This window comes from Heterodontus francisci, chromosome 7 (assembly GCF_036365525.1).
Source record: "Heterodontus francisci isolate sHetFra1 chromosome 7, sHetFra1.hap1, whole genome shotgun sequence".
Lineage (NCBI taxonomy): Eukaryota > Metazoa > Chordata > Chondrichthyes > Heterodontiformes > Heterodontidae > Heterodontus > Heterodontus francisci.
Window position 1 is genome coordinate 74,799,470 of NC_090377.1, and position 13,039 is coordinate 74,812,508.

The 13,039-nt window shown below is 42.0% G+C and overlaps 1 protein-coding gene across 1 annotated transcript in view; it reads right to left on the bottom strand.

Moving 5' to 3' along the window:
* The window catches only part of dnah9l (dynein, axonemal, heavy polypeptide 9 like), a 563,466-nt gene extending 552,189 nt beyond the window's left edge, over nt 1-11,277 (bottom strand). Inside the window, exons 1-4 of the mRNA XM_068036275.1 lie at nt 11,229-11,277; nt 10,401-10,440; nt 9,264-9,467; nt 1,966-2,137 (exon numbers count right to left, since the gene is read on the bottom strand). Coding sequence (XP_067892376.1) covers nt 1,966-2,137; nt 9,264-9,467; nt 10,401-10,440; nt 11,229-11,277 — 465 coding nt within the window. The remainder of the gene's footprint in view (nt 1-1,965; nt 2,138-9,263; nt 9,468-10,400; nt 10,441-11,228) is intronic.
* Between the last annotated feature and the right edge of the window lie 1,762 nt (nt 11,278-13,039).

Genomic DNA, 13,039 nt, shown 5'->3' on the forward strand with positions numbered 1-13,039 from the left:
ACCACCTACCTATACTAGGGGCAATTTACAATGGCCAATGTACCTATCAACCTGCAAGTCTTTGGCTGTGGGAGGAAACCGGAGCACCTGGCGGAAACCCACATGGTCACAGGGAGAACTTGCAAACTCTGCATAAGCAGTACCCAGAACTGAACCCGGGTCACTGGAGCTGTGAGGCTGTGGTGCTAACCACTGCGCCACTAATGTGATGAAGCAGAGGAAATTGTGAATTTGCCCTGTGAGGAATCACAAGTGTGAATACACCTATATCTCTGTATCATGGCACATGAGTACACCACCCATTGCACCAGTCACAAGCAACTAAAGTTTATGTGCAAAAATAGAAAACAAACTGCAAATGTTGGGGAAAAGAATTTTAAATGCAGAAAATACACAGCAGGTCTGTCAGCATCTGATGAGAGAAAAGTCAGGTTACTATTAGCTACATCTATGTTTAAATGCTTTGCCTGAGCACTAATAATTATACTGTTATATACCTTATATATATCATTGATACTTTACAAACTATATTTAAAATACTAAAAATATTTTTAAATTGTGTTACAGCAAATTATTTCATGTCAGTATTTTATTTTAAATTGGAAGCAACATACCAAACACTATCAAAATTGCAGCTTTATCATTCATTGTTGCCTTTGTAGATCTAACATTGTCAGGAAAACCCCCCACCTGCCAAGACTGAGGCACACATTATTTCACCACATGAACATTAAAACTTAACATTGCAAGCCCCTGACGGGAAAGACATTTGCATGGTAACAGACAGTGTTGAAACAAGGGACAAAGGACCATGCCCTGACCCATTCAACCAACAATGGACTTTTGATTACCAGATGTTAAAGGTGGGGGGAGCTAGCATTCCAGGTTGACTGCTAAGATTGCAGAATCCACAAACACAGTGGGCGGCACAGTGGCGCAGTGGTTAGCACCGCAGCCTCACAGCTCCAGCGACCCGGGTTCAGTTCTGGGTACTGTCTGTGTGGAGTTTGCAAGTTCTCCCTGTGTCTGCGTGGGTTTTCGCCGGGTACTCCGGTTTCCTCCCACCTCCAAAGACTTGCAGGTTGATAGGTAAATTGGCCATTGTAAATTGCCACGAATGTAGGTAGGTGGTAGGAGAATGGTGGGGATGTGGTAGAGAATATGGGATTAATGTAGGATTAGTATAAATGGGTGGTTGTTGGTCGGCACAGACTCGGTGGGCCGAAGGGCCTGTTTCAGTGCTGTATCTCTAAATAAATAAAATAAAAATAAAGTGGTCAGACCAGTCTTAGTCACATGATTAGCTGGCTGTTGGAATTTGGACTTCCAATGGAGTGTTTGAAATGAGAAAGCCGTGTGCTCCTGGAACTGAAGCAGAACCTCTCCAAACCGGCCTGCCTCCATCTCTTTTCCACAGAACTGAATCTTGTGAAAACACATGACCCTCAAAGAGAGAAAAGTCTCCTATCTGAACAAGGTTTAAGAAGAACACTGGGCCCAACGAACAGCAAGACTACCTACAATCAAGTGAGCTCGGTGCACAGTAAGCAAGAAACTCTTCTGATATTGCCTCAAACCCCTCTCTACTATATTTTCCTCTTCTCTTTTCTGTCCCTATCTACATGTGTATATCACATGTGCATGCTAGCGTGGGCGTGTCATATATCCGTAGGTGTGAACCGTATTAGAGTTTAAGTGTAAGTTTTAATAAACTTCACTTTTCTCCTTTAAACCTAAGAAAACCTGGTGTGTTGGTTTCTTTGCCTTATAATTGGAAAGCCATGAACAAGGATTCACAACGGGGGAGCTTTAAACAGTGTGTTTAAAATTAAACCCTGTTACAATAAGACCAGGAGAAGATAGTAGCGGACCCCTAGACACCTTTTGCACCTGGTCACAACAACATTTTAAAAAACTGAGCAACAAAAAGGAGAAAACTGTTTCAGTTTGGTTCTACATACCAACCTGTTTATATATTCCAAGCAAGTTATCCTTCCTTGCCATCCAAAAGTTAATTTCTGCACTTGGAATAGGATTTATTTCTTCAAATAAGACATGAGCAGAATCCCGTTTCATAACATCGGTTATCTGATGCATCCACTGGATCACCATGGACTCAATAGAATGAAGTACAGACCTGTCCATTTGTGGAAGGCTACAAAAATAAATAAAGAGCCTCTCAATAAGTTAGATCGATTGGAATCATTCAGTCAGTTTATTTCGTCTGCATCTATCTGTATATTGCTAAAAGGTTGGGCAACATTTAACCTTGAAACTACTGATGTAAAGATTAATTATGACATTTTTCAATAGCCAGTTGCCCATCATAAGGTGGTGCTATGGCAGATTTGCTTAGGTTTGAAAATCATTTTGTTTCTTTCCCTACCCCCACCCTGCCCTTCCACCTGCCCTTCCCTGTGAAAAAAGTGAGGCAAGTTGATTTAAAAATGTTTAATTGAATGACATTTTTTGCTGCTTTTACCTTTCATTCACTTTAGCACCTCCTGCCATTTCTTCACAACTCTGTTCTGTATTCCACCTATTGTCAACCAACCTAATAATGCTTTAGGCCCCAACAGTCCTGCCTCACCTTCACTTCCTTCCTGTTGGCCACCTTAGACCAGTTCTCTTCTTGTTCATCATGATTTCACCCACCAATAGCCTTATTTGAAGACCACAATCCTGCTTTGACCCAAGCAGTTGGCCACCCTTTTCCCATTTCCAATTGCTTCCACAACCTGATCCTGTGATACACCTTTTCCTCACCAAATCAGGAAAACTAACTTTTTATTTTTTAAAAGCTCAAAGAGCTTATACTACATTTGCCAACTTCCAGTGATCATTTTCAAAACAAAGTAATTTTTCCAACCACTGGGAGGGCTGAGACTGAGGCCTGCAGAAATTTGGAATCACTGCCAAGGGGAAACAGAGAAGATGAGGAGAGGGAATGCATAGAGTAAGGGGACACCATCAGATTAGGCGATGGGATAGAAAGGGGAGGAAAGCCTTGGGGATTTATAATTTATCTACTTACACAGATATAATTGGAAGGCAGCTACAGAGGGGAAGCATTGAGCAAAGGGAAAATGTTGAGGATGTTAAGGGAGATGCAGATGGGAGACCGTGGGGGGAACAGCAAAATTACAGGACAGTAACAAGAATGCACAATAAGAACAATGGGTGAAGTTGCAATGGGACCAGAACAACACAGCAAGAATGCAAAGGTGTTGGAGGACACAAGAGGCTCCGGTGAAACAAAAAGATTTGCAGCAAGGCAAGGAGGGACAATACTTAGGCATCAGGAAAAACTGGCTGACAAAATCACAAGGCAACGAGAGCACTACTAACACCAACATGACAAAGATGAAACAAAAACGAAATACGTGCAACAGAGGTGCAGGAAGTTACTGAAGGACCAAAGACAAGACCTAGATGAGCGAAAAAGGGACAAAAATTACCAAAGCATCCGGAACAGAGCACAATAAAGATACAGATACAATGATAAAGAAGAAAACAGAAATAAAACAACATGACATACAAAAAAGGAAAAGGAAAAGACATAAAGGGGGAAAAAAACAAGAAACAGACATACCCAGCAATGCAAAGACCAGCAAGCAGGCAAAACCAACATCTATCCTTCAACTTACTATAAGCAACATCATGAAATATATAGTTAAATTCTCCCAGCTTGTGTGCAGTTCATCAGTCACATATAATACCTATAAAACATTACCCATCACACTTAAACCCTACCTGTTATAAATACATGCATTGTCCAATGCAATCCTTCAGAAGATTTACGAGTACATAAGAAGGTAGGAGTAGGTCATACAGCCCAGCGAGCCTGCTGCCATTCAATAAGATTATGGCTGATCTTTGACCTCAATTCCACTTTCCTGGTTGAATCCCTATATCTCTTGCTCCCCTAGAGTCCAGAAATCTATCTTAGCCTTGAATATACTCAACGATTGAGCATCCACAGCCCTCTGGGATAAAGAATTCCAAAGATTCACAACCCTCAGTCAAGAAATTCCTCCTCAGTCTTAAATGATAGACCCCTTATCCTGAAACAATCCCTGCTTCTAGACTCTTCAGCCAAAAGGAACAACCTCTCAGCATCTACCCTGACAAGCCCCTTCTTATAAGGTTCAATGCAATCACCTCTCATTCTTTGAAATTTCAAAGAGTATAGGCCTATTCATATAAGTATTTGAGTACAGGGCCCACTTCCTGTTAGAATTTTCCATCACCCTTTCATCACATCAAAACTTAGATGAGAAATTCCATAGGAAAACAGTCAACATTTTATAATTGGAAAATACGCGCGTTAACATTTTAATCCCACTTTGTGGATGAGCCAATTGAATCAACTAAAGTACTTTCAAAAAGAAAATTCAGCCAATAAGTGAATTTCTAACAACAAAAATAAGATTTTGTACAAAATAATATTGCTGATTACATATTTCATATGAACATAATTAAATCTAGCCACTGGATTAACTTTCAATGCTTTCCTTAAAGTCTTTCGTCTCAAAAGCCTGGGCTTCAGCTAGTGATAGAATAATATTTGGACAGTTGCAGAGAGCTTTTAATCTGTGCATTCAGAGATTCCACAGTTTGCAGATTTTCATAACTTGTAATCTTTCCATCCACAGTAGCTGGAGGAAGTTGCAGAGTCTTGTGAAGAATAAGAGATTTTGTTTTCGCCAAAAGACTTTGAATGGTGATTGAATTTTCAAACATTTCAAACAAGTCTAAACATTTGTTTAAACTTATTAGCAGGTATTGCTTTTCTATTAGAAACTGCTCATGAACAGGGGGTACCTGTGTGATTTTGTTGTCCAAAGTGAGAAAACAATCAATTAAAAAACTCTCTTCCAAACCAATTCGGGTCTTAAGGAAAAAAAACATAAATCTGGAAACTGCATAACTAATAATTTTGAGTATTTTACAAGCATTTTTGTTCATGAAAAATTATGTTGATTAAAGATTATACAAATTATCAAACTTACTAATAGTGCATTTAAAAACAAATTTCCAGCTTCTGTGCTTTTGGTGCATATTGTGTACATGCATCAGGAAATTATTGCCCGAGTCCATGATTTTGTATCCATTAGTTTCAATAGATGAAAAGATACAAGGTGGAGGTTCTTGGGCCACAGAAGCAGAAAATTTACCCTTTGAAATGGAAATGTAAAGACAGGAACTGGCTGATGACTGGCAAAATAGTGAAGGGGTATCAGTGAGGGAAAAAGGGGGCTGTGAATGGGTTAAGGGGGAGGCTAATTGAATGAGAATATGGTGACAGAAGACAACAGCAACTGGTCTGAAAAAGGCCAAGAACAGTTTAAGTCCCATTTGCCTGGATCCTTTGTCGTCCCCCAATACCACCTCGCAAATAATGGAAAATATTGACAAGTCCATGCATGTGTGCAAATGTAAGAGTTTAAATATAAATATTCTGTCCAACTCCAACAATGAAGTAGTCCAGACTTCTGAAAATCCTCTACAATCAACTTATTATTTCCCACCAGATCTGAAAAGAGGATTGGACATTCCTAGACCATAAGCAGTAATGCAGCATTACTTTTGCCACATCCAGTACTTGTTTTTCAGCAGTAGCTTTAACATGCACAACCCAAAGTAGTTTTCTGGATTTGACAACATCTTAAATTCTTGCAAAAGTTTTATTGGTTTTTATTCTTTCATAGGATGTGGGCATCACTGGCTAGGCCAGCATTTGTTGCCCATCTCTAATTGCCCTTGAGAAGGTGGTGGTGAGCTGCCTGCTTAAACCGCTGCAGTTCATTTGGTGCGGGTACACCCACGGTGCTATTAAGGAAGGAGTTCCAGGATTTTGATCCAGTGACAGTGAAGGAACAGCGATATATTTTCAAGTCAGGATGCTGTGTGACTTGGAGGGGAACTTGCGAGTGGTGGTGTTCCCATGCATCTGCTGTTTTTGTTCTTCTAGGTGGAAGAGGTTGCAGGTTTAGTTTAGTTTACAGATACAGCACTGAAACAGGCCCTTCGGCCCACCGAGTCTGTGCCGACCATCAACCACCCATTTATACTAATCCTACACTAATCCCATATTCCTACCGCATCCCCACCTGTCCCCATATTTCCCTACCACCTACCTATACTAGAGGCAATTTATAGTGGCCAATTTACCTATCAACCTGCAAGTCTTTTGGCTTATGGGAGGAAACCGGAGTACCCGGAGAAAACCCACGCAGACACAGGGAGAACTTGCAAACTCCACACAGGCAGCACCCAGAATTGAACCCGGGTGCTGGAGCTGTGAGGCTGCGGTGCTAACCACTGTGCCACTGTTTGCAAGTTTGGAAGGTGCTGTCAAAGGAGACATGGTGAATTGCTGCAGTGCATCTTATGAATGTACACACTGCTGCCACTGTGCATCAGTGGAGGAGGGAATGCATGTTTAAGGCAGTGGATGGGGTGCCAATCAAGTGGGCTGCTTTTTCCTGGATGGTGTCGAGTTTCCTGAGTGTTGTTGAAGCCACACTCATCCAGGCAAGTGGAGAGTATTCCATCACACTCCTGACTTGTGCCTTGTAGATGATTCTTGTAAAGGTCCCAAAATAAATGCATATCTTTTCTTCCTTGCAATAAATTAAAATCGTTACATTTCAGATGGCTCTTGTGATGGAGTCTATGGTTTCGAGGGTCCAGTGGGGAAGCATGTGCAGACTTTTGTTGGAACAGATGATTTGTTGAATTCTGTTAAGTGCACTGACTCTGGTTTCAAAGCTCGCTTTTTTGGAGACAGATCCTAACTGAAAGGGAAACTAAAACTTCAGGTTTGTGTGGAAACAGAAACTGGTTGGAACCAGATAAGACACAGTCATTTGATCAGAGGCATGTGACTAGAGCCATCCAAGCTCAAATTTCAGGCTTGTAGGGTTTAAGCAGGCTGCAGGTTTTTTGGCAGACAAGCTGCAGAGAGAAAACTGATTCTGGGACCTGGCCATTGGCAAATACGAGTTGCAGCAGCTGCTTTCAGTGACTTAAAGAAATGCTCGTGGAACCATGACATCGAGACTGTCATGAGTAGGGTCGAGGATGTTAAAATGTTAACAAGACCGAAACATTGATGGGAAGACTGCAACACTCTCTATCAACGAGGAGGTATTACATCAGTGCCTGCATCTTGGAGGACAGGAGCCGGAAATCTACCTGAAGTAGTTCAGAGTTTTGAAGAACTTTGTGGCTGTTCAGTACCTTCTTTGCTGAGAGGACGGCTCAGTAAATCTGAGAGATCTATCTGTTGCATCGTATAATTAATGTGTAATCTGCAAATGATATATATTGACTGTGATTTGTCTGTTATTTCATGTTTAATTTATGTTGATTTTGGTTTGATTGTTGGAGCAAATTCATAAAAGTGAAACCTTGTCCGTTTGTTTTTTCTATTGGGGTTGGTCGGTAAATTTGATTCTTTTGGTTTGTTGATCTCTACAGGGATAATAACACTCTGTAGTATCTCTTCACCTACTTGGCATGCATAACAAATTACAAAAGCTGATCTGAACAAATATCAGTTTCTCAAGTGTCTGTGATATAATAAAAAGATGAAGGAGAATTGCATTTTTATAGTGCCTTTCATGACCACAGGATGTCTGAAAGTACTTTACAGACAATGAAGCATTTTTGATTTGTAGTTGCTGTTGCAATGTAGGCAACATGGCAGCCAATTTGCACACAGCAAGGTCTCTGAAACAGCAATGTGATAATGACCTGTTGTTCTGATGTTGATTGAGGGATAAATGTTGGTGAGAACACCGAGGATAACCCCTCTGCTGTTCTTCAAAATAGTGCCATGGGATCTTTTACATCCACCTGAAAAGCAGATGGGGCCTCTGTTTAACATTTCATCCAAAAGATGGTACCCCCGACAGTGCAGCACCCCTTCAGTACTGCACTGGAGTGTCAGCCTTGAATTTAGTGCTCAAATCCTGGAGTGAGATTTGAACCCACAACCTTCTGACTCAAAGGAGAGACAGAGTGCTACCAACTGAGCCATGGCTGACGTATTTTAATCAGAAAGCAAGAGATGAGTTTCTGAGATTCATATTCCTTGTGTGGGTAGATTACTAATAAGGTTACACTTTCACTGAGGTGGTGATTCACCATCATGTTGATATAATGAAGCTTGAAAAGAAAAAGACTATGGGCAGGATTTTGTGCTGCCCTTGGAGGCTGGCAAGGAAGGAGGGAGCAAACAAAATGGCAGGAGGCAACATTCCCGACATTGCCTGGGCCCCCTGCCATTTTGTCTGGGACGGGAAAGGCCAAGGACGGCCTTCCTGCCCAGCCCAATTGATGCCTTAAGTAGCCAATTAAATAGCTACTTAAGGGCCTCTTCCCACCACCACCTCAATTTTGTTGAAGGCAAAGAGGCCTGCCATCATGGGGAGAGGCTGCTAGGTAAAGCCTGGTAGCCTCCTAGCGGGGTCAAGGGCTGGGTCCCTCCCTTGGGGGAAATCCAGGGCCCCCATCCCATTGCAGAGGCCTGCCTGAATGGCCCCAGCAACCCCAACCCCACTTACCTATCCTGGGGTCTTCTCCATTCTATTCCTCTGCAGGGCCTCTTGCATAATTGGCAGTGGCCACTGCTTCTGGTGGCGCTGCTGGTTCTGCAAAGCTACTGGCCTTCCAATTGGCCAACAGCTCTGGAGGCTGGAGCTCATCCCTTGAAGGGACAGCATCCCGAATGGCAGGTGGTTCATTGGCTGCTTGCAATTTCATTACAACGGGGGTCCAACAGAGGACAAAGGCGGGGTCTCCCCCTGCCTTCCAGCCCACCACCAGGATCCCCATCGTCAGAATAAAATCCGGCCCTATAAACATCAATTTCACATTATCAGAATATAATGCATCAGTAGGTGTTTCTATGACATGATGAGTAGTAACACAAAGTGTGCAGTCATATTTATAACTATCATTTTCAGTTTCTGTAATTTTCTAGATGCATTAAAAACAGTTCATCAATCTTCTCCCTTAATTTCCTCAAGTTTTATTCTAAATATTAAAATAGTTATGCTTTGATTACAACCCATCACAATATAACATCAAAGACCTTCAAAGATTGTGATAGGCAGGATTGTCATTATTTTATGAAATCATGAATAACTTTTTCCAAAACCAAACAAAGAACTTGCAACATTTGCTAATGAGTACTTATGAGAAATCAGAAAGTCTGAAATTAAGTGTCAGAATCCTGGAGTGAAAAAACATACTTATCTTGAATTTCCATTTCTTGGTTTTCAAAGATACTTTCAGGAACAGGAGGCAATGGCAAAATAGTTTTCCCTTCCATTTGGCCATGAACAACAAATATTTTGCCTTTTATCATTCCAATATGTTTCTTGATATCATGGGATACTGCCTGTGGCCACCCCAAATGATTACTTGTATTGGACAAAACAGGAACCAGAACCTGGAAATGCATGAATTACTTAAGTAAACAAAAACAATATAAAAGACTAAAAATGTAAAATCAAAGTAGAAATAAGTACAGTTCAACATTAAATTAACATATGTAACGTTAACCACCACCACCTTCTCAAGGGCAATTAGGGATGGGCAATAAGCGAGGCCCACATCCCATGAAAGAATTTTTAAAAAAATTAAGCAGCAGCTGAGTACACTGGACACAAGAAAAGCTACAGGCCTGGCTGTGGGCTCAAGACCTATAGAACAAAACTTATCAATTAGTCATTGAGCATGCTAGCCCAGTGCAGTTATGCTATATGAATCTACCAGATAACATGGAAAATTGCCCAGGCATGGCTGTCCCACAAAAAGCAGGATGAATCTAACCCAGCCAATTATTGCGCGAGCAGTCTCCTCCCAATCATAACTAAAGTAATGGAAGAAATAGTCAATAGTGTCATCACATAAAATCTACTCACCAATAACATGCTCAGTCAGTCAGTTCAGGTTCCACCAGAACCAGTCAGCATTGGACCTCAATATAACCTTGATCCTGATATGAAAATTTCAGAGCTGCATGCCAGAGGGAAGGTGAGAGTAACTGCCCTCAATATCAAGGCAGCATTCAACTAAGTCTGGCACCAAGGAGCCCTGTAAATCTGGTCAATAAGAGTTAAATGAAAAACACCCCAGTGACTGTTGTTATACCTGGTGCACAGCAAGATGCTGTGGTAGTCACAGCCAATCACCATAGCCCCAGCTCTTGGTCCACAGCCTTGTAGGTTCCACAAGGCTGCATTCTTGGCTCAACAATTTTCACATACTTCATCAATGCCCTTCTCTCTGTTATCAGATTGGGAATGGCAGCATAGTGATAATGTTACTGGACTAGTAATCCTACCATGGCAGCTGGAGAATTTAAATTCAATTAGCTAAATAAATCTAAAATAAAAGCTAGTGGCTGTAATGGTAACCATGAAACTACCAGATTGTTGTAAAAATCCACAGTTCACTCATATTCTTTAGGGAAGGCATTCTGCTGTCCTTACCCACTCTGGCCTACATGTGCCTCCAGCCACATAGGTATGTGGGTGACTCTTAACCACCCTCTGAAATGGGCTAGGAAGCTACTCAGGTGCATCAAACTGCTATGGAAAAAGAAACAGACATTGACCGAGGCATTGGATACAACAAAGGTACATGCACCCCAGTCAACCCTACAAAGTCCTCCTCACTAACAGCTGGGAATTTGTGGGAAAATTGGGAAAGCTGTCCCACAGACTAGTCAAGCAATAGCCTGACATAACCATACTCACAGAATCCTATCTACAGCTGTTGTCCCTGATGCCTCCAGCACCATCCCTGAGTATGTCTTGTCCCACCACCAGGGCAGACCGACCAGAAGTGGCAGTGATACACAGTTGGAAGGGAGTGGCCCTACCAACATTGACTCCTGACCCCATGAAATCTCATGGCATCAGGTCAAATATGGTCAAGGGAACCTCCTGCTGATTACCACCTACTGCCCTTCCTTAACTGATGAAACAGTACTCCTCCACATTGAACACTACTTGGAAGAGGCACGGAGGGTAGAAAGGGCACAGAAAGTACTCTGTTTGGAGGACTTCAATATAGCACCACTACTCAGCAAGCTGGCTGAGTCCTGAAGGATATAGCTGCCAGACTGGTCTTGTGGTAGGTAGTGAAAGAACCAACACAAGAGAAAAAACTATTTGACCTTATCCTCACCATTTACCTGTCGCAGATACATCTGTCCATGATAGAATCATAGAAATTTCCAGCACGGAAGGACGCCATTTGGCCCACTGTGTCCGTACTAGTCTACAAGGAGCTCTGCAGCACCCCACTGGAAACAGCCTTCCAGTCACAAAACACCCAACCATTACCCTTTGCTTCATGCCACTGAGGCAACTTTCAATCCAAATTGCCACTTTGCCTTGGATCCCACGTGCTTTTACTTTTGTGACCAGTCTTCCATGTGGGACCTTATCAAAGCCGTGCTAAAATCCATATAGACTATATTAAATGTATTACCCTCATTGACCCTCTTTGTTACCTTCCCATTACAAATCCATGCTGATTGTTTCCGATTAATCTGTGCTTTTCTAAATGAAGATTTATCCTGTCTCTCAGAATTTTTTCCAATAATTTTCCCACTACAGAGGTCAGGCTGAGTGGCCTGCAATTACTCAGTCTATCCCTTTCTCCCTTTTTAAACAATGTGTTACGACCAGGTGAGAAAGGGGTCTAGGGTTCCCTCTGAGCCTTTACCTGGTCTTACCGTAACAGGGTTTAATTTTCAACAGACTGCTTTTTTAGCTCCCCCGAGTGAATCCTTGTTCATTGCTTTCCAATTATAAGGCAAAGAAACCAGCCAAACAGGTCTTCTTAGATTTAAAGAAAAAAGCTTGAACTTTACTAAACTTAACTTTAATTTGGTTAACACCTATGGATACACAACGCACCCACGCTAGCTTGCATATGCGATACACACATGCAGATAGAGACAGAAAAGAGCAGAAGAAATAAAGTGGAAAAGCTTGAGGCAATATCTGAAGATGGTTTTGATTACTGTTCTTCGAGCTCCATGCAGGGTCCTTGATTGTAGGTAGGTCTTGCTTTTCATTGGCGCCCAGTATTCTTCTTAAACCTTGTTCGATGTAGGAGACTTTTCTCTCTTGTGGTTCACATCTACAGTGGATTTGGAGTCTGTGAGAAAGAGATGGGAGCAGACAGGAGAGGCTGTGGCAAGCCAGCCAGGAGAGGTCTTTACAGTCCAGGAGCAAACAGTCTCTCTCAGTTCAAAGACTCTGTGGCTAATTCAAAAAACCCTGGACCAGCCAGTTAGTCATGAGACTAGCTGGTTTAACCAGTCTTCACTTTTGTGGATTGTATCACCTTAGCAGTCTCTGGAATGCTCTTCCTTACACCTTCAATGTCTGGTGATCAAAATCCATTGTGGGCTAAGTGGACAAGGGAATAGCCCTTTGCCTCCACAAGCACTGTCTGTTAGTATGCAAATATCCTTCCAGGCAAGTGTCTGGTGATTTTTTTTTAACAAGTCCTTGCTTCACTCCAGCAACAGTTTAAAATCAATGTTCATATGACAAAATTAATATGCCTCATTCTTGGCAGATGGGGGCCTGCATGACACCTCCACTCCCAGCAGAATGAAATGTGATTTTTAAAGAGAGCATTTCATTAAAAGGGTCGAGAGATAAAATATAAGATACAGGGGGAAAAACACACGTCTCTCTCTCTTTCATTCATTCATATTCATTCATATATCCTAAATCTTATTACAGCCTGTCTTTTCTTGGTGCCCAGTGCTGTTTTAACTGCCCCCTTTTTGGCATCCCAGTAAACATGTGTTTTTTTTGAGGAAGCTCTTCTTCAGTTTGCCCATTTCCATGACTGCCTAGGGTCTTTGTTCCTGCTGAGGTCTGCAAAGGGGCGGGGGGAGGAGGGGGCGGGATTAGATTTAATTATCCCTGAGTTGGAATTTTTTCCAGAAGAGTCAGTAGCGGGGGGGCGGGCAAGTCTATCCTGAACTCTCAGT